This window comes from Stegastes partitus, unplaced genomic scaffold (assembly GCF_000690725.1).
Source record: "Stegastes partitus isolate 25-593 unplaced genomic scaffold, Stegastes_partitus-1.0.2 Scaffold1018, whole genome shotgun sequence".
Classification (NCBI taxonomy): domain Eukaryota; kingdom Metazoa; phylum Chordata; class Actinopteri; family Pomacentridae; genus Stegastes; species Stegastes partitus.
In genome coordinates, this window is record NW_007578749.1 from 122,342 (window position 1) to 141,840 (window position 19,499).

The 19,499-nt window shown below is 39.7% G+C and overlaps 1 protein-coding gene across 2 annotated transcripts; it reads right to left on the reverse strand.

Annotated features, from left to right (window-relative positions):
- Nucleotides 1–232: 232 nt before the first annotated feature.
- On the reverse strand, nucleotides 233–19,102 carry LOC103367142 (signal transducer and activator of transcription 4). Of its 2 annotated transcripts, none has more exons than XM_008295076.1 (24): nucleotides 18,992–19,102; nucleotides 18,689–18,867; nucleotides 16,660–16,795; nucleotides 12,879–12,977; nucleotides 11,133–11,225; nucleotides 10,973–11,051; nucleotides 10,721–10,806; nucleotides 10,427–10,578; nucleotides 9,402–9,560; nucleotides 8,634–8,726; nucleotides 8,481–8,540; nucleotides 8,351–8,371; nucleotides 7,771–7,861; nucleotides 7,592–7,636; nucleotides 7,296–7,379; nucleotides 7,105–7,203; nucleotides 5,643–5,778; nucleotides 5,123–5,175; nucleotides 4,034–4,128; nucleotides 2,472–2,608; nucleotides 2,050–2,241; nucleotides 1,898–1,943; nucleotides 1,541–1,649; nucleotides 233–857 (listed from the first exon to the last, which is right to left on the reverse strand). In XM_008295076.1, exons 2-24 carry the CDS (start codon nucleotides 18,814–18,816, stop codon nucleotides 834–836), a joined length of 2,217 nt encoding a protein of 738 aa, XP_008293298.1. In that variant the 5' UTR covers nucleotides 18,817–18,867; nucleotides 18,992–19,102; the 3' UTR covers nucleotides 233–833. The 2 variants fall into 2 exon arrangements, with proteins under 2 accessions (XP_008293298.1, XP_008293297.1); XM_008295075.1 differs by having other exon boundaries at nucleotides 7,771–7,864.
- Between the last annotated feature and the right edge of the window lie 397 nt (nucleotides 19,103–19,499).

A 19,499-nucleotide genomic window follows, 5' to 3' on the forward strand; every position in this document is an offset into this window, starting at 1 on the left:
ATGGATGGATGATCTTCAACATGTTCTCTGAAGCTGTTTGTTCGGATCGTGCCATATGAATTTCCTGTCTGTTGCTGCTGTATGTGAAACACAGGAAGCCTTACACGTGTTGCGAAGTGTTTACGCACCATAGTGTGGACTTCCCCGCTCAGCACCGACGTTCAACAGGGGGACGCCCAGTCATGAGTCACTGTGAAACACTACATTCTCGATAAATGTTCAAGTCCGTGCGTCAAGTTGTAGCTATTTGTAGGCATTTTATTTCAGGATTTTACCAAAATAAAAGCACTAACATCTGCTGCGCTGTCTGTACACGCCGATGTGCCTCCCCATGGCCAACAGGAGGCGCATGAGCTGACTTTGAACTCCTCGCTGATGAATGATTATACAAATGACAGTGTACAATCTGTAGCAGGCTGGAACAGCCAAAACATTGGGTAACAATGCAATTTCAGCTGTTTGTAATTCAGTTAAAGGCACAGTGGTGCGACTGATGTAGACATAAAGTATCTAACTACTATGGATATGGTGCATTACAAACAAAGTAAAGTGTTGACATAGTCTTATTTACAATCTAAACTTGAGAGGGAAAATCAGTCAAAAGTTCAACCACAACTTATTCAATAAAAACAGACTGACAATTTAAAAAAAAACATTCATGAATATATAAAAGAATAATTTTCTGTTTTTGAATGAATCCACCGTAATCCCATGTAAACACAGCTGACTGTGTTTTATGACAATCATGATATAAACAGTTATGGGAGGCTGCATGGAGTCAGGTCAGTGGAGAATGCTGTCGGTGAACTTTTGATCAAAATGTTGATCTCGCTTCACTCTGAATATGGAGAATTCATCTGTAAAGCAAAGAAGGAAACGGCATTAGCAGTGTAGTCAGCTGAAAGAAAAATGTCTACTGAAAAAAAAAATGTAGCTCCGATTGTGCTGTTTGAAGATTGTGTTGAAACACTTCCAATCTATTAAGCTGCTTTGAGAAAATAAGACCCTAAAAGCTAAACCTAGTTTTTCTGTATTTCTGGTTGTTGTCAATAAAGCCCATGAAAAGCCCATAAACATTTATGTATAACTCTGTCTCTTAATAATGATTGTATATAACATCATTGGTTCCTATTGAAAATACAAATTTAATTTAAAAAAAAAATAATAATTTTAAGATTTACATCAGATGGACTATTTCTTTTCTTTTTTCTTTCTTTCTTTTTCTTTTTTTTTTTTTTTAAAAAAGGGGTATTTTCAAAATCAACTGGGAAATGTTGTTTTTATCAAACACTTCTCAAGCAGAAAGTAATAGTTTCTTTGTTGGGGACTATTTTCAGTTGCCTGTGTGGCTCAGGGAAGTTTTCCATGTTATATCTAAATGAACAGCTCTATGTCCCTGAATAATAATAGATACCAGGCTCTAGGTACACATGCAGTGATCGTTAGAAAGATCAAGTCGTTGTTGTCTTTGGGCTGTTCAAGGGATTCATTTGCAATCACAAAAATACAGAACATTGCATGCATTACCCCCCAAACTTACGCCGCCGATGTCGAAGCACAGAGCATCGCTGAGCATGTCAAACTCTCCAGGAGTCATTGGGGGCTGAGGAGACTGACAAGAAGAAGGAGGGGTGGTGCTTGCATTTTGGCTGAAATAGCAATGAGGGAATGTCATGACAAAATACCAATAATAAGGTACAGAAATTATTTTTAAATATCATTTAAGATTTTCCAGTTGATTTAAATTTTCTCTCATTATACGCAAATATCATAAGTAATGGGTCTTGTTTCACATTTATTACCTGGATTTGGTGCAGTAATTTAATGTCACGGTAAAATGTAAGACAATGTTAGCACAGAGTAGGCTGAATAGATTAGAGCAGTATCAAGAACTCACCGCAGTTCTGAGATGGGGATCAAGGTTGATGGTATGTACGGATAAACTGGAAATGTAACAGAGATATGAGAGGGATTAGATTATTTGCCTACATTCCAGTCACCCACTAAAAAGCATTAACTCTAAATAAATACGGAGTTGTGTTCTCTTGCCTTTGCTGGGCTGACTGTTGTAAAGCCGTCCGAAGGCCTCGTCTTTGGGGATGTTGGGGTAGAGGAACTTGAGCGGGTTTTCAGGGACGACCCCATCTGAGATGACTTTGTAGTCTCGAATGATGTCTGCAAACGGGAGAGCAGTCAGCCGGTTCTTAGTGTACGGCTCCACAGAGTTGAACTTTGCATCACCTGTTGTTAAAAAAAAAAAAAGTCACTGTTGGCCAAGCAAAGCAGCCGATCACGACCTGAAACCCACCAAGAAAATTTAGCCAGAGCACATCTAGGACAAACAACATGTAAAAGTAGACCTTTTATTGAGCCAATTGTGTGCTGTGTTTCATAAAACTTCATTATCAGCTACCTGAAAGTCGAACAAATCAGTGGTCTGGTAGAAACGGTTTGTTTAGAAGAAGCCTCACCATTCTCACTGTACTCCACCCAGGTGAAGGTGATTCCCCCGAGGTGGCTTTCACTGAAGCGTAAGAGGAAGGTGCCCGGCTCTCTGTCCTTCAGCAAGGCACGCTCCATCTCTTTACTCACAAAACCCATGATGTAGCTGCACAGAAGGTGGTGGTGAGAGAGAACAAGACAGAAGAACATGACATTTTCATGCTGTACACAAAGGGGTTTTCCTGATGCTTTTCTTTTACATTTTAACCTCCTATTGGAATTTTAACAGCAGTATCTCTTGCGTAATTTGTGGTTAAGCTGGTGTTGCTCGGTTTTTCACTTCCCTTATTAACCCTGTCTAATAAAATAACAAAACAAAACAGGAAAAAAATAATAGGAAATACTGGAAGCTGCAGTTTTACAATTGGTGTCACCTTAAGGCCAGAAAGTCAGAGCTGCCTTTCAACAGCTGCTGTTAATGTATGTGTTTGGTTTTATTAATGGTTAATAAATAATTTATCATTATTGACTTGTAGAGCAGTTATAAGCTATTAAAAAGAACAGTTACTGGGTTGCCAGGTTGTGAAAAATCATCCATTATGACACTTTGATTGTTTTAAGGGTAGCTACTTGTTGATGTTTTTATTAATAGCTTATAACTAATCTATAAAGCATTGGCAAGTGATGTATTAACCACTAACAATACTATTAATTAAAGCTTATAAGCCCTTTATTAATGGTGCTTTATCAGAAAGTGGAACACTCTAAGAAAGCAGCCAGCAAACTTGTTAAAATATGAATTCCTGTTCCTTTAAAAAACATTAATGTCAACTCCTTTGGGTGCCCACTAGTATCAGCCAATGGAGAAATCTGTAGGCAACATAATTAAGTAGATATTAAATTGAAAAAAAAATCTACAAAAAGCAATGTTTTTCTGTATTTCCATACCTGCAAAATAACAAAATATGCACACAATCTGACACATCAACGAGTTAGTAGCGAGTGTGTTTGATGCACAGGAATGTTTTAGATAGAAACTGCACTAGAGAGACAATCGACAACAGGTGATAATCTTATATCTGACAAATAAGGGCTAATCTTGCTAGTATTCTTTGCAATTCACTGCACAACGCAATCTGCCAAAGACTACAGCAGACCACCTGAATGAACTTTTACCACATATATGTTCATTTTTTTGAACAATCTGTATGACGTTCTATATACACCTGTAAGCAATTCAAATTGGAACAGCTGTAAAGTCATTTTGTATAAGACGGAATGTATTAGAGTGGATCAGGTGAGACAGATTCTGAACACAACTGAAGACATAAAAGCATATAAATTTCGACCAAATCTTGGGAAAAGAAGGCACTAGATATTTTGAGAAAGGTGGTCGTAACTTGGAGAAACAAAACACCACAACTATTTAGACATCTGATCCAAGCCTTGTTGAGATACATGAGTGTGAATCTAGTGCCACAAACCAGACTTTACTTTGAATTTACAGTCATATCCTAAAAGGTGCAGGGAGATTTATTGGGACAGCTGAGGGCGGAGGAGCCGAGAAAAAACAAATGAGTAAGTGGCTTACTTCTCGTTCCACACCGGCAGCAAGTGCTTCTTGATGAGCTCCAGGATTGAATCTAGCCACATCCAGAAACTGAAGGGCTTCCCTGGAATATTCTCCTTTAAAAAAAAATAAAAGACATACAGTGATTCAGATATGAGGGGCAATAAAAATATGAATATATAATCAGAATCGACAACACAGCAAGAGGTACAATGGTCAGAAGGGATCAATGGGGCAATTTAGCCTTTTTTTATCAGTATCTTATTTGAAGACACTGAATAAACGTTGATATTTTGACCATGTTTCATCAGGATGTGCAAATCGGTGACCTCTATATGGCACAATCACATTGACTATCAGACAACAGTCATCCTCAAATGTATTCATACCCTCCCATTAAAGAAGGAAAAAACAGCTGTCACTGAAGTAAGTTGAAATTGACAAAAGTAATAATAAATAAAAATTTAATGAATATCATGACATTGCTTTTGAATTGTGGTTCAACAGAAATATTAAAAACAACAACAACAACAAAATCAAGCAAACAAGCATGATGGGACCCATAAACTAATATTTTGTTGAGCAACCCTTTGAGCCAATCACTGCAATCAAGTGTTTTCTGTAACTCTCAATCAGACTTCTGCACCTGTTGACAGCTATTTTGGTATTGGCCCACTGCTCATCAGCAAAGTGTCCGGGACAGGTTTCTTTCTTTCTTTCTTTCTTTCTTTCTTTCTTTCTTTCTTTCTTTCTTTCTTTCTTTCTTTTTTAAAAAAAAATTGTTCTTTTCAACCACAATTCAAAACAATGTCTTGTGTCACTACATCATAATTTAGCAATTTTTAATTTATTATTACTTTTTTCGCTTTCTAGTTATTTGAGTGACTGTTGTGAATTTTACCTTTTCTTTAATGGAAGGGTGTGAATACGTTTGAGGACGACTGTAGTCTGAGAGACCACCACTAGGGGTCACTGCAGCATATTAGTTAGACTTAAGTGTTGCAGGATGCAGGTATAAGCTACCAAACATTTTCTTTAATGGAAGGATATGAATAGGCTTGAGGACGACTGTCTATGGTGCCGTGTGTGGCCATATTAGTTCATTCTTACCTTAGAAAACTTTGACCAGGACACTTGATAGTCACTGCAGGAGGCATGCTGGCCTACAGAGACAAATGGAAAGTAAGTGCTACTTGCTCTACTAAGTTGAAGTCCCCTTTTGAACTCATCTTAACCCTCCTATTACCTTCAAATTTACTGACATCTTTTATTCTTGGGTTCAATGTGACCCCAACCATTTAAACTTCCAGAAAATATCAAATGGTCTGCACTTATATAGCGCTATCATAATTAAACATGTTACCCAAGTTTATGTGTAAATATCCCTTTAAATAAAACAAAAAAATATATATGTCAATGACTTATTAAGAGATGTTAATCACTGAATGGGATCAAATTGACCCCAATAGGAGGGTTAAGTATGTACCTGTGTGGTCTAAGCAACAGGCGTCCTTCTCCAGGTCAAAGAAGCACTTTAAAGCTACACCAGAAATACCTTTTTTATGCTACGTGTCTTTTATTTTAAAATCTACTGCCACTGTGTAGTTTTAAGATTTTATGGCAGTCATACCAAAAAGTTTTTCTCCCAGCGTTGTGAGCTGCTCTTTGTTGAGACCTCGACCAGCGAACGTAGAGAACTGCCAGCTGAGGACTTCAGAGAGCTGGCTCCAGTTGGCGCGAGGCGGGTTCCCGAAGAACGCCAAGTTCTGTGAAGCAACAAGGGAGGTTATGTAACATGGAAAATGAGCAAAAAGTTTTATTGCTACTAATTTTTAAAAAACTGAGGAAAAACGAGAATTTTTGTATTCAAACTGTTAAAAAGTGATTTAAAGGTCACTTTGAAAGGATTTATTAAGGATGATTGTTGATATTTTGACCGCATTTCATTAGGATTTACAATTTGAACAGTTCTGTCCTCTACGTTCTATGATTGTGGGGAAATTCCCTTGCACTAATCAATATCATGTGTCTTTCAACCCACAAGCAATCCCACATAGCCAGCCAGTCTCCACAGCACTGTGTCAATGAGGAATGGTCTGGTTGTATTATCAGCTTGATATAGAGGAGAAAACGCTCTGGTGGGTTTGCATTTCTTTAAACAAATCACATTTGTCTTGTGTGGTGCTAAGCCCAGGATGCCCCTGCAAAATATTGTTTTAATAGAACATTTGCGTGCAAGGAGACAACGGATAATTCACCAAAAAGAATGAGCAGGCCCGTGTAATTGCACAATCCAAATCTTGAGCAAAACTTGTGATTGTCAGTGTATGGGAGGAGGTGGTTGTTTCCTCTTGTGAGGAGTTTGGAATTCTGAAAATGGTAAGCTGGAGATATTGCAAGGTTTGGAGAAAAATGTGTGTCTGAAAGAGCAGGCTTGTACCCAAAACCTACATCCAGTGAGTCAGACGGACCCACAACTGAAATAACAGACAAAATGATTGAGCAAATTTGTGCCTCTTTTATGGTGTAACTTCATTTTAGCGAGATAAATTCATAAACATTCAGAGAAAACTTCTCCCCCGTTTTCAAGTAGAACTCGATGTTTGAGTCCAGGTGGTGCTTGCTGGGATAGTTGTGGCCAGTCATACCAATTAAACTGTTAAATGAGTGTATGTAGCACTTTCCATCTTCAACAGCATTTTAAAAATGGGGCTGCAAGGTGGATCGCTGGTTAGCACCGTTGCTAGAAGATCCCCGGTTCACATCCCGGTGAGCACCCGAGGATCTTTCTGCATATTCTCCCCGTGCAGCATGGGTTCTCTCCGGGTTCTCTGGCTTCCTCCCACACAGTCCAAAAAACATGTTGAGGTTAATTGGTCATTCTAAATTGTCCATAGGTGTGAATGTGAGTGTGCTTGGTTGTCTGTCTCTAAGTGTGGCCCTGTGATAGACTGGTGACCTGTCCAGGGTGTCCCCTGCCTTCACCCTAAGTCAGCTGGGATAGACTCCAGCCCCCCACGACCCTAGTGCGGTGTATAGATAATGGGTGGATGGATGTTAAAAATGCTTCTTGTCATGCTGTGAAGGCTTACCCTTGGCTCATCAGTCAGGAGGTTGTACCACATGACAGAAGCCCAGCCTCCAGGCAGCTGGCTCACATTGGAGATCACCACTAGTGGCAGGGAGCACGTCTGGGGGGAAAAAAACAAAAACAAAAGTCACATATACAGCAGCAACAGAGACATTCAAACATTGAATGAATAAAACCTGCACTGCTGCTGACCTCCAGGTCGATGGTGAGGCCCTGCACCGTGAAGCAAGCCTCGAAACTGAGAGAGTGAAGTTCTTCGGTCACAGAAAGCAGGCCCTGCCGAGAACACACACAACACCACAAACACCAGTCCATCTCACAGCTCATGTTCTGTTTGTGCTAAGCTGTTAACTTTGGGAACCTTTAGTATGATGTCCAGGCATTAGTTGACAGTCTTTTGAAAATGATGCACAAATACAGCCGAGCTCAGCAGAGGTACTTTGCATTACATTACATATACTACATTAACAGTCCTCCACATTTCTCACCTCATTCCCCTTCGTGCCATTGATATATTTCTTCTCTTTCAGCTGCTGTAAGACACAAACTCACCGTCAGTGTTACTTGAACATAATGACAAAAACTAGTGAGGGTTTCATACCATATCTAAGTAAAACGTAGTTAACGTTCACTAGTAACAGAGAGCAGACGGTGAATGTTGTCTTACCAGGTGTCTGAACTCCACTGAGAGGCAGCCGTTAGAATAGTCCTCAATATCCATGACTTTAGTGTTGTTGGTCAGGATGAAAAACTGACGACTTCTGAGGAAAAAAACAAAAAAGCTTCCTGATTCACCAAATTTAATGCGGTCTCTGTTGATTAGATGGAAACAACCCATCGCAGGGAGAAGTGGAACAAGCTCACGAACGGTCATTTGAATTGTGAATTACAGTAAAACACAGCAAGCACACAGCGGTTACAAAAGACTACCGCAAAGTGAACTGAAATGAATGAAACTGAAAATATCTGGGTTTTAAAAATACTTCAACTACATTTAGAAGAAATATTATGTAATGTAAAGGTTAATTAAAGGTAACAAAGCGAGTTTAATTGAACATTTCCTGAAAAACTAATGTGCCATTTTGAAATGAAATAATTATGTGATGTTGCACATTGTTTGCAAGACTGTGTCTAGCATTAAAACACAAATATCTCCTGGTGCAGCTTGCTGTTCTCTCCTAGTGTTCTCATCTGTGCTAACATTAAATAGCAGCAACACTTTCTGTACTGAGGCTGTTTGTACTCACACTCTGCCAGGAGGGAGGTCTCTGCAGAAACACACAGACACACAGTTATTTATAAAGGTGTTACTGCGCAGACGGTGTTGCAAACAGATGTACTGTATAGATTTGTTTCTCAAAGGAAAAAAGATCATACTTGTCAAAAGTTGTTTTCACTTTCAGCTGATAATCCACTTCTGGAAGTTTAACCAGGAGTCTGTGAAAGGGGGAAAAAAACAATATAAATTACCAGTGACTACTACTGTTTGTGCTACAAATCAGGAAATGATTTCACGTCACACGATGCTACCTGACTTTGGTGGTGAACTGCACTCCAGTCTTGATGATGAGGGGCTTCTGAGGATGTGTGGGCATGCATGGCTGCTTCTCCACCACAAATGAACTGAGAACAAACCACACCTCATATGATTTACACGTTCATACCACTTGACAGCTCTTGCCTTCGAGAGAGCACTTAAACCACAGCCGGTCGTGCTCGTTGTGTATTTATCACTTTTCTGTATTGTGTAATGTGTTACCGGTACTACAGATGGAAGAGGAAGTCGCTGGTCATTACTCATGTACATATGAACGTTTCCTCAGCAGACTGTGGACAGTCTGCATACCTTCATAGACATGAGAAAGGCTCATGCTACACAGATTTGCAACTATAAACCCAACTTGAAAACTGGCTTAAAAATAAAATATTTTGGGGCGCCGCTATAGCTCTCCTGGTTGAGCTGGCGTCCTATGTGCAGGGCTACAGTCCCAATGTGGAGGTCATGAGTTCCAATCCTGCTCATGACCCTTTCCCACATGTCCTCCCCCCATTCTTCTCCTCTACTTTCCTGTCTCTCTCTCTCACTACACTATCCAATAAAGGCATAAAGGCCAAAAAAATAGCTTACAAAAATAAATAAATACAACATTTTCCCAAATCCAAAAGGCCCTAACACGCTATACCTGAGAAGTTAGAATGGAAAAACCTAATTAAAGTAGAATCACACAGAGTAACAATGCGTTGCGTTTCATTGTACCATCGTCATGTTACTGGTGTTGTGCTGTGTTGCGTTAGCACCTCTTGATGAGATGGTAGATGAGGTATTTAACTTGCTCTTCCATCTGAGGTTTCTGCAGAGGTATCGGGTCGCTCTCATAGGTGACCTTCACAACCAGCTCCCCCAGTTTGTCCAGCTGACGCTTGATCTGGAAGAGACTCTGTGCCGTCAGGGTGAACCTAAGGAGAGGGCCGATGAGGGAAACGGAGACTTTATGATCTGCAGATAATATATTTGCATAGCTGCTGTTGGGGAAGACCCGCACTGGAAATGACCCAATGTAATAACAAGAGCTCAGTCTGAAACAGCTGTAAAGGTAAATGTGAGGCTGATGTACTTGCTGGATGGGAAAATGGATTTTTGTTTGTCTACTAAATTATCAACTGAAGAGGGACTTTAAAGCAGCATTCATTCATATTTTTGCCCACATTGTGCCACAAAACTAGCATAATGAGCTAAAAGGTGCTAAAATCATGGAGCAGAGGGGAACTGCAGAGTCAGTATTCTTTGTGGGTTTGTTACTATCAGTGGTACATTTCACATTACACCTGATGAACTTTTATAAATCTAGAAATATCACAGCTCCAAGATCTCTGGTTCACGTCCCGGCCTGGGCCTGGGATCTTTGTATGTGGAGTTTGCATGTTCTCCCTGTGCAGCAAAGGTTCTCACCGGGTTCTCCGGCTTCCTCCCACAGTTTAAAGACATGCTGAGGTTAATTGGTGATTCTAAAAATGTCAGTAGGTTTGAGTGTGAGGTGGCTGTTTGTCCCTGTTTGTGTCCCTGCGATAGACTGGTGACCTGTCCAGGGTTTCCCCGGATTAATCGATGTACAGATAATGGATGGATGGATATATGGATGTGCTTTAACAACCTCACAGTGTGAGTAATTCAGTGTTTAAAGATCAGAGAGGGACTTTAATATTTAAATTTTCTGGATCTGTTGTACATGCATATGTCAACGCTCCCTATGTGTGTTGTGTTTATGAAATAAACTTAACTGGTGTCAAAGTAATTATTTCTAACTTTTGTTGAAGCTCATTACCAGCTCTGTAGCTGGTCCAGGCCAGTAAGCAGAGGCCCACCAATGGCAGCGATCTGCTGCCTGCGCTTCCAGTCCTGCAGCTCAGGGTTGAGCTGAGAAGTCGTCAGATCATCGATCTCTTTGATCACAACGTCCATCTTTGACAGAATCTCCTGTTAAGCGTGTGCAAAACAGTTGATGATGTTGAAGGTTTGTAATATTTCATTCATACAATACAATGACTTCTATTTTGTATCTGGACATATTTAACATCTGTCACATTTCAGAGCTTTGCACGTTGATACAAATACATACCTTCCTTTTAAAGTCGAGTCTGTTCAGCATTTCCTGTAGTTTTGTTACTTCTTGTTTCATGGTATCAGAGTTCCTGTCTGATGATTCTGGCACAGACAGACAAAACCTCAAATACAAACTTGCCATGTTGTTGTGTGTTGCAGGCTGTGCAGGCTTTGCACAGTCGTACAAAATAACACTTAGAAATTAGGAAATAAGAGGGGTTTTTTTTTCTCTTTACAGCCACTGAGCACAATTTATACCAGTATTCACCTCGAGACTGCAGCGTCTTGTAGCGGAAATCAAAGTCGTCCTGCATGTCCTCGATGTATTTCACGGCCTGATCCATCAACTACAAACACATTTTTAAAATTAATTCATGAAATGCAGTGCTGTCATTGTTTGGCTCTGACATAAAACGTGTTTCAGTTACCTGCACGCTGCCCCTGATGATCCCAACTCTGTTGTCCATGTTCTTCTGCCTCTCGAAGGCCACAGAATTCTGCAGCGATTTCTCCAGTGGACCCTGTTACAAATGTTTAGTCCGTTTTTGTTTTCATTCGTTTACTTTTTGAAAGATTTCTGCTTTTTAAATCTGCAATCTAGGCTTTGAGGTGAAATAGTCAGCACAAAGGACTTACATTACCAAAATACTAACTTCATGACAAGTCAGGGGGCTTCAGCCTCAGTGCACAACAAGAATGTCTACAATCTTCACTCCATCAGTGAGAACATTTCTGCCTGGAAGAACTACCTCCCTTTTTTCCTCCAAAAAACTTAGACTAGGTTTAAACCTGGAATAACAGAATTTTTAGCCACTTGGGGGCAGCAGAAGTTGTAAAACGACACCGTTATATAAAACAAAGGAAAATAAGTATTTCGCAGGTTATTTTTTGTCCTTATTTTTTGTAGTTTTCGCCCTATTTCAGGACGATGTCGCTCCTGCTCATCAGTGTCTGTCTTTCTCCCATCCTCTTACATGACAGGCAGAGTTATTATACATTTAAATGTAATAGTTTTTGTCATTTTTGTTTTCATTTTTAGATTGTTACTATTATTACTATAATTATTTTAAATCCTAAGGACTTCAGAAAAAATCAACTGGGCTTCTCTTTTTGGTCCTTGGAGATATTTCACCGCTTGGGGTCCAGTTGCTTTTTACTGAAGCACTTAGGATTATTTAGTAAGATTTTAATATGAGGGGTATTTGTCAGGGGCAACATTGAACAAGTTTATTAAAGGTATTACAATAAAAACAACCCTTTGTGAGGTCAGCTGACTCTGTCATGTGGACATGTAAGCCTGAAGGCCTTTTTTGTGTATTTTTGTTTCATTTTAACTATTTTTGATGACTGCACAATATTATTTAGACTCTTTTAATGTTTTTCTAAAGTCTAGTTTTTATTTTTACATCAGTTACTAAACTAAAAGAAAAAAAAAATTATTTTGTAGTTTCATTTTAGTAGAATAAAGTAGATCCTGGTGTGCACTATAATAGAACATTTTGTGTGGATTATATCTTAAAGGTGGCTCAAAAAAATGTTTTCTGTCATCGAGTGTAAATTTAGACATTTTTACAGTTTCAATACGTGATATATTTAAACATAATGTATTTAAAAGTATTTAACCACTGTGATAAAATTCAAACAATATCAGTGCTGAAGACCTGCTGTGCAGATGCTATAAAAACAACAGGTGGTCCAGTAATTATTTCCAAAGTTTTGGGCTTTCAGTGGGATATATTAAGTTGATACAGCAAACTTTTTAATGGCTACCACTTGGCAAATGTCTTCTTTTAGCCCCGTTTTAGTCTTTACTGACTCCTAGATAAATAAAACATCTGCTTCTTTCGCTGCTGATCATCTATACTTTGCTGCTAACTGTGTCCGTCTGCTGTTTTTTGCCAGACAGGTAGTGTACAGTGGGTTTAAGGCTCTATATCTGGTGCCTGAAAAGGACACAAGAAGACTGAACTAAAACATCAAAGTTAACGGGCGTATAAGAAAAACAAAATGAAAGTATTTTGCAGGCCAACTGTGATTCTCGGGAATACAGTGAAACGGTTGGGAAATAAACATCATACAATGCTGTGTTCCTGGTAGGGGCAATGATTTACCAGCAGCAACTGTAATTAAGGAAGCACAGGGACTTTCCCATCAAGACAGACGATGTGACAAACCTGTTCCTGCGTGCAGGCGCTGGAGAGAATACGTCGCTCTTCCCTCAGGCAGGTGGAGATAACTCTGGCCATGATGGCAGGGTTGGTCGTGTACTTCAGCTGAGAAGGGCCATAGATAAAAGAAAGAAAGAAGATAAGGGATACTTGCTTACTGATAGTCTTCAAATTGTTGCATATAAGTGAATGTAGACCATAAAAGCAGCCACACAGCATGGTTAAGTGCTTTAGCTTCCACAGTTTCTGTTTATGTTGGCAGGCAGACAAAGTACCTGCTGATGAGGAAACAGTGATCACAGAGAACTGGCACCATCGGTGTTCTCAGAGACTTAAACTTTTACTGGAAATGTTTAATTCAGCCACAGTGGAATGAGGTTTAACTGGACTCAGACGGACTGATGAAACAGTTAATGTGCTCTCGGATGGCTGGAGGACAGCCAGGAGCATAGCCTGTAACTATAACGTTTATTTAAATCTTGGAAAAAATCCCAAAGGCGTGATCCCCGTTTATAACAAATGAAGCGGCAATATAATGATTAAGTAAATCTCTGCTTAATTAAATAAGCTAGATTCCTTTTAAAAGTATGACAATCTATTCACTTTTCAGCCATAGTGTTAAAACCACGGACAGGTGAAGTGATTTACTGATCGTCTTGTTGCAGGGGGATGTTTTGACAGTGACCCTCCCCAATGACAGCAGCCTCCCCCTGCCACACCACAAAAACTGCTCAGAAACAGCTCAAGGAACACGACAAAGAGCCAACAAAGATACCAGTCCAGACACAGGGAGGCCCAACCCCGCAACCCAAAGGAGCCAACGTTGACACCCCAGTCCCAGACACCACAGTTCCAAGGTCATGCACCAACTGGTTGACGCTGTTTTAGCAGCGCTAGTAGGACCTACACAGTATCAGGCAAATCAATTCTACAGTTTCGACTAATCAGTACGTATTAAAACATACAGTGCATTTAATAGGTTGATACCTTTGGAGCATCACACTTGATCATGAATATAGCCAATTTTCAACCAATAAAAAGCCCATCCATCCATCATCTATACACTGCCTAATCCTAAAAGATTAAATGTGGATCGTTTTTTTCAGACTTTTTTTTTTTTTTTTTTTAAATGTAGTGGATCATGTTAAAGGGATACACCAGCCATTTATTAAGGCACTTCCAAGACTCTTGCTCAAAGCTCAAAGTTAGAAGCAATCCTGAATCGTGAAGTTTAACGTGTACTGACTGAATCCTACATTTCCCATCATGCAACCGTAGCATCTCTTCATTAGAACTTCCCTCCCCGCCAAACAGCCAGGTCTTTTTAATTCTTTGTTCTCATCATGTTCAAGGCTTTTGGTTATTCAAACCGGAGTGTTTTTTGGCATCATTTTGCATTCCATAAAATTATAGCATACTAACCTTTCAGTAGATTGCTATGTAAGTGGAAATCAGACTTCTGCACTGCCTTTTGGCTCCGTTTCTAGACATCAGCTAATCTTTTCCGTAGACTTCAGCTAATCACAGGGCTTCTGACACAGAGCAGGTGACACAGTGTAAGGCTAGTGTTGCTGGGGTCTGCATGACAGAAATGTAGCCCTCAACTCCCAAAGCGACTTTCTCAGACATCTGCATGCACTACAGAACATGCGCATACGACCTACTGCACATGCACGAAACAGAGTCCTCCAAGTGAACTGCAGCAGACTATAAAGTGGCATAATAACCACTCGTCTGCAGTGGGTTATCGAGGCTTAAAGAGCAACAGAGGCCAGACTGAGAGCAGGATGTGATGCCACAAACTTTCCCTCAGCCACGCTTCTGCCTCCACATCACCACATAATTCCCCGAAAGAAGGTTGTGCTATTTAGTTCATCGGCCCATTCAAAAGCCCACATAGAAAAGTACATAAAATGCTGCTGCAGGAAAAGGGATTTTTTTTTTCTTTCTGTGACCTTCCACTGTGACTAAGTTTTCATCAGCATCATTGCCAGAATGATGACTGAGGATGCATGAAAATACACCTACACACTCGCTTTCATGACAGTAACAATGATGCATTGGCAAGCATTAAACGGTCTGGTTTAGTTGTTTTGAGTATTTGCTAATAAGTAGGTCGCTCTTTGTGGTTGGGCTCCGCTAATCAGCTGGAATGTTCTCTGGAAACTGTCGATGTTTATCTCTGACTGCTGAGGTGTTGAAGCACATCACTGCTCTCCACTTTCTAACCAACGCTTTGGTGACATTTTCGGAAATGTGTCACAGAGATCAACGAAGGTCAAGTGCTCCAGAAGGGTTTTCCCCCCAAAATATTTTGCTTGAACATGACTGGAAGAAAGGTTTGAACATGGATACGGTTTGAGATCTCTCTTGTGTTATGTGAATCAATGAGGAGAACTTCACCCGCACATAACAACAAGCCACAAACCCGCTTGACAACTGCACGGGAGCAACTGCTTCCTTCCTTTTGAGAAGTGTTGATTTTGACACATAACATGCGCATTCAAACACACAGGAAACAGTGGTGTGAGCCTCACGGGTTTGTTCCGCAAAGGTATATGTCTTTTCCAGAATAAAAGATGTGCTGAGGCTTATGACGTGAGCCTGCTCTGACCTCAATCAAACATCCTGTAGAGATAGATTCTACATCCTATAGAGATGACCTCAAAAACTAATAATTTAGAGTATTTATAATTGCATCATTTGAGAAAGAATAGACCCACTTCAGTCTTATACATACAACTCTAATGGATTATATTTGCTTGAACACTTCATTTGACATCTGAGACAGAATAGTTTAAAAAAAAAAAGTACTCTGTTTGTACAGGCACAATAAACACAAAAATAGAACCCAGGTACACAAAACAATTCTTAGTTTGAGAGCATTATATTTACTTCCCTTTCACTTTGCGCACACACAAACACCATAGACTTCATGAAGCTACTTCTCCTTATTGTGGATCACACATGATGACACCACTATTTTTTCACTATGAAGTTGGCTGTAAGTGCACAGAAAGTGTCGAGCCATTTATGCAAAAAAAGGTTTAACATGTTTTATATTCTGACATGCTGTGATGCAGGATTGCAGATTTCTACAGAGAAGTATCTGTAAGCAAATAGTCAATCAGATGTAGAGAATCACAGGTTTGGGCATTAAGTTTGTGCATGTTGCTGTCGGGCTTTTGTCTTTGCTTCAAACCAAATTTAAAGCTTGTTAGTTATTATCTTTGGCTCTCATTTACTGTGCTGTCAGGACTTTGTGCTGTTGTATTTTGTGCTTTCAAGCAAAGCCTTATTCCTCGGTGTACGATCATGTAATATCTCTGGAGTTTTAAAACCATACCTGCATCTCATTCATGCGTTCAGACTAAAATTTCCAGTTTCCATTGTGATGATGCATGTCAACAAGAACACAGCATGTTTCAACACTTCCTTTGTTTACTCTTTGCTGCAGCTGTTTTTCTTGACACGCTGCTTTCCCGTATCACAGTGAAAATTGTGTGCGTCACTCAGCAAGTTCTCAAGGAGTGTATCAAATAATTAAAAGGACGATCAGCTTTAGTGTTTCTGGGTTATGCGTGTCTGATTTCCTCCAGTGGGACACTACGGCGATAGAATGCTGCAGAAACGAGGAAGTGAAGCAAGTGAGAGAGTTTCAAAGGTAGAACTGCAGCTTTGTGCAGATTCAAAGCTGGAAAACAACACGAAACAAAGCCCCTGTTGAAGATGGAGTTCTTAATATCGTATAAGTAGGACATGAAGGGGTGTAAGGAGGGAGCCCCACCTGCAGCTGCTGCTGTATAATTTTCATGTTGTGTCTTTGTAGGAAGTTCTGTTCCTGCGATCGAACCCTCTCCAGCTGGGTCAGCAGGTTGGTGAACAGCACGGCAGCCATCGACTCATCACTGACCGCTGTGTCCCTGAAACACACACAGCGGTCCAGAATTTAGGGGATTCCCAGCATGAGGATCACCACGATGATGGTTCTGGGCAATCTAGTAAATCCTAACAGCGGCACTAATGCAAAAATAGCCTGTATACTGGAGGGCAGAACACTTGCATACGAGCTACTTTTTCAAAAATGAATGCATTCCTTATTTATTCTCTACAGAAAGTAATAAATTACTCTATTCCCTATACTCTAGCACTATCTGAGACACATTGTCACATAATTGGCAGTTAAAAATCCAGAACTAAACTTTAGATGATCCCACGTATCAGCACACATCTCTGACTTAAGCCCTGATTTGCATGTTCAAGGGGACATTGGCAGTAGGCTATGCTGCCTCAAAATTAAAGTAGCTACTGTAACTGATCAGTAAGGATGATGTAATGATCAGTCTGACCAATTATAAGTACAAATATTCAGTAATTTTTCATTTATTGATATTGTTTATTTTTTTGTTTTTTTTTAATGATTGAGATCAAATAAGTTAATTCAACAATATGCTAATTTGACTCCGATGCAGCAACTTCTTTCTGTCTGTTGTCACTCATGCAATGTCCCGCCCACCACACTGTCTGATTGGTTACATGTCACAATTAAACACTGATGGATAAAATCTGAAAAGCTTTCTTTTGACTAAACATATGCAGAACATAAGAGAACAACAGCATTTTTAAAATACGTTGGAGATTTTAAAATTTTCATTTTTGTAACAAATGTACATCGGTTTCAAATATCTGTCGCACTGATAAGTATTAACCTGTACAGGTATCGGCCCTGAAACAAAACATATCAATCACCCTCTATTAGTATTTGGGATTCCTTGATTTAGGAAATATAATGACAAATATAAAGACAAATGCATTGTGATTAGAGAAATGCATTACTTTGTAATGTGTCGCCCCCAACACAATATAATGACAATATTTTATTGATCAAACTGGAAAACAAAGGAAAAATACTGAAACAGCTGCATGTTTTGATTTTTTTAAACACTTAGTAGTAGTAAAAAAAGCTAAAAACACACCAAACAACTCATTATCACCTTATATAGCAAGAAAATTCCTGGTTTTACGTCCAACAGAGCAGCATTCGGACACATTTACAGTCCTATTTTCTCTCCATTTAGCTAAAAACATGTGGCTTAGTGACTAAATGCTCACTAGTTGACAACTTTGTTTGTTTGCTGCTTGCTACGGGGCAGGTAGTGAAGTGACGTGTTCAATAAAAGGAAAGCAATCAATGACAGTAAAGTGTTGGCAGGAAAACAAAACAACAACAAATCTGTCTGTAGAACTTCAGATGGGGGTGGTATCGTTGCTTTGATCCAACGTAAATGACTGTTATAGATTTAAATCTAAACCCAACGCCAGCCTGGTGATGTAATTTTAAATAAAATTCGAATAAATGGTGAAGTTTTTGTGCTTTTGGACGTGTAGTTTCTTGAGTTCTTACAGATGTTTCCTCGTCAACAAATGATTTGACGCACATTCTTTAAGCGTTTCACCACATCTGCCCACTCGTCATGCCTCTGCACAAACATTTACATGACTCGTAGGAGGGTGTTTGAGATTCAACACATGCTTTTTTTTGTAACTTAAAGGGTCTGTTCACACAAACTGTAACAAAGATCTTCACACTCAGCATCTTTTTAAGCAGATGGTTCTAAATGTACTCTTTTCTTCATGCTTTGACATATCTTTTTCTCTCTGAAATGACTATGGCTTTTTTTCCTGTAATTTAAGTGAAGTGATATTTTAACTTTAAATGTGAAAGAGTTTATTTTTTTAAAATGTTCTTTAACTCTTCTTTTTCAGTTTTATATGTCTACCCCATAGCACATACACACACACTGAACAGGACTCACCAATCCTGGGACTCTATCCAGCCGGCCAGCCCCTGTCGGATGTCCATAGGGAAATTATCATCGTACAGATAGTCCACATGCTCCAGGAGTCTGATCTCCAGCTGCTGAATCTGCTTCCACTGGCTCATGCTGAGGTGTACAGATGCCACAGGACACACACCTGCTATCACCAAAGAGTGCTTCAAATGGAGAGAAAAGGACAAGGCAGCGTTTGTTTACTATCTGTAGTGACTCACACTTACTGTTAATCTCTTGTAATCATTTCTTTGAGAGATAAATGCTGCCTAAACTCATCTTTCTTACCTGAGATGTTTCTGCGCTGCTTTCCCGTCAGTCTGACTCAACATGTGCGCTTGTTTCCCTCTTTGACTTTCGTTTTTCAGTTGATGTGCCTCTCTGTTCAGGAAGTGGCCTCATTTGCTCTGTGGGGTTGTGCTCAGGTAGTCAGGAAACTCCTCCCCTCCATTCAGCCACGGCACTCACATTTCTTCTGGGTCTGATGTGACACAGATAACAATGATTGACTGGTTATTATGATGTGGCAAGAAGTGTGAGACAGTTGCCTGGAGGGCTGAAACTAAAGAAATGAGCAGATGCCCTGATGAAATCCTTGTAGTTTTTCTTTTGCTTTCTAAAATGCACATTTCTTTTATGTCATTCACATTTGACAAGGCTCGTATGCTAAAGCAATCTCTAATACCAATAATTCCATGTATATATAAAAGATTCATGTTGGGAGGAGCTGGAATTGGAGAGCCAGAAATAAAACTTTAAATCGACTATCAATAATATAAAGAAATTATGACATCAT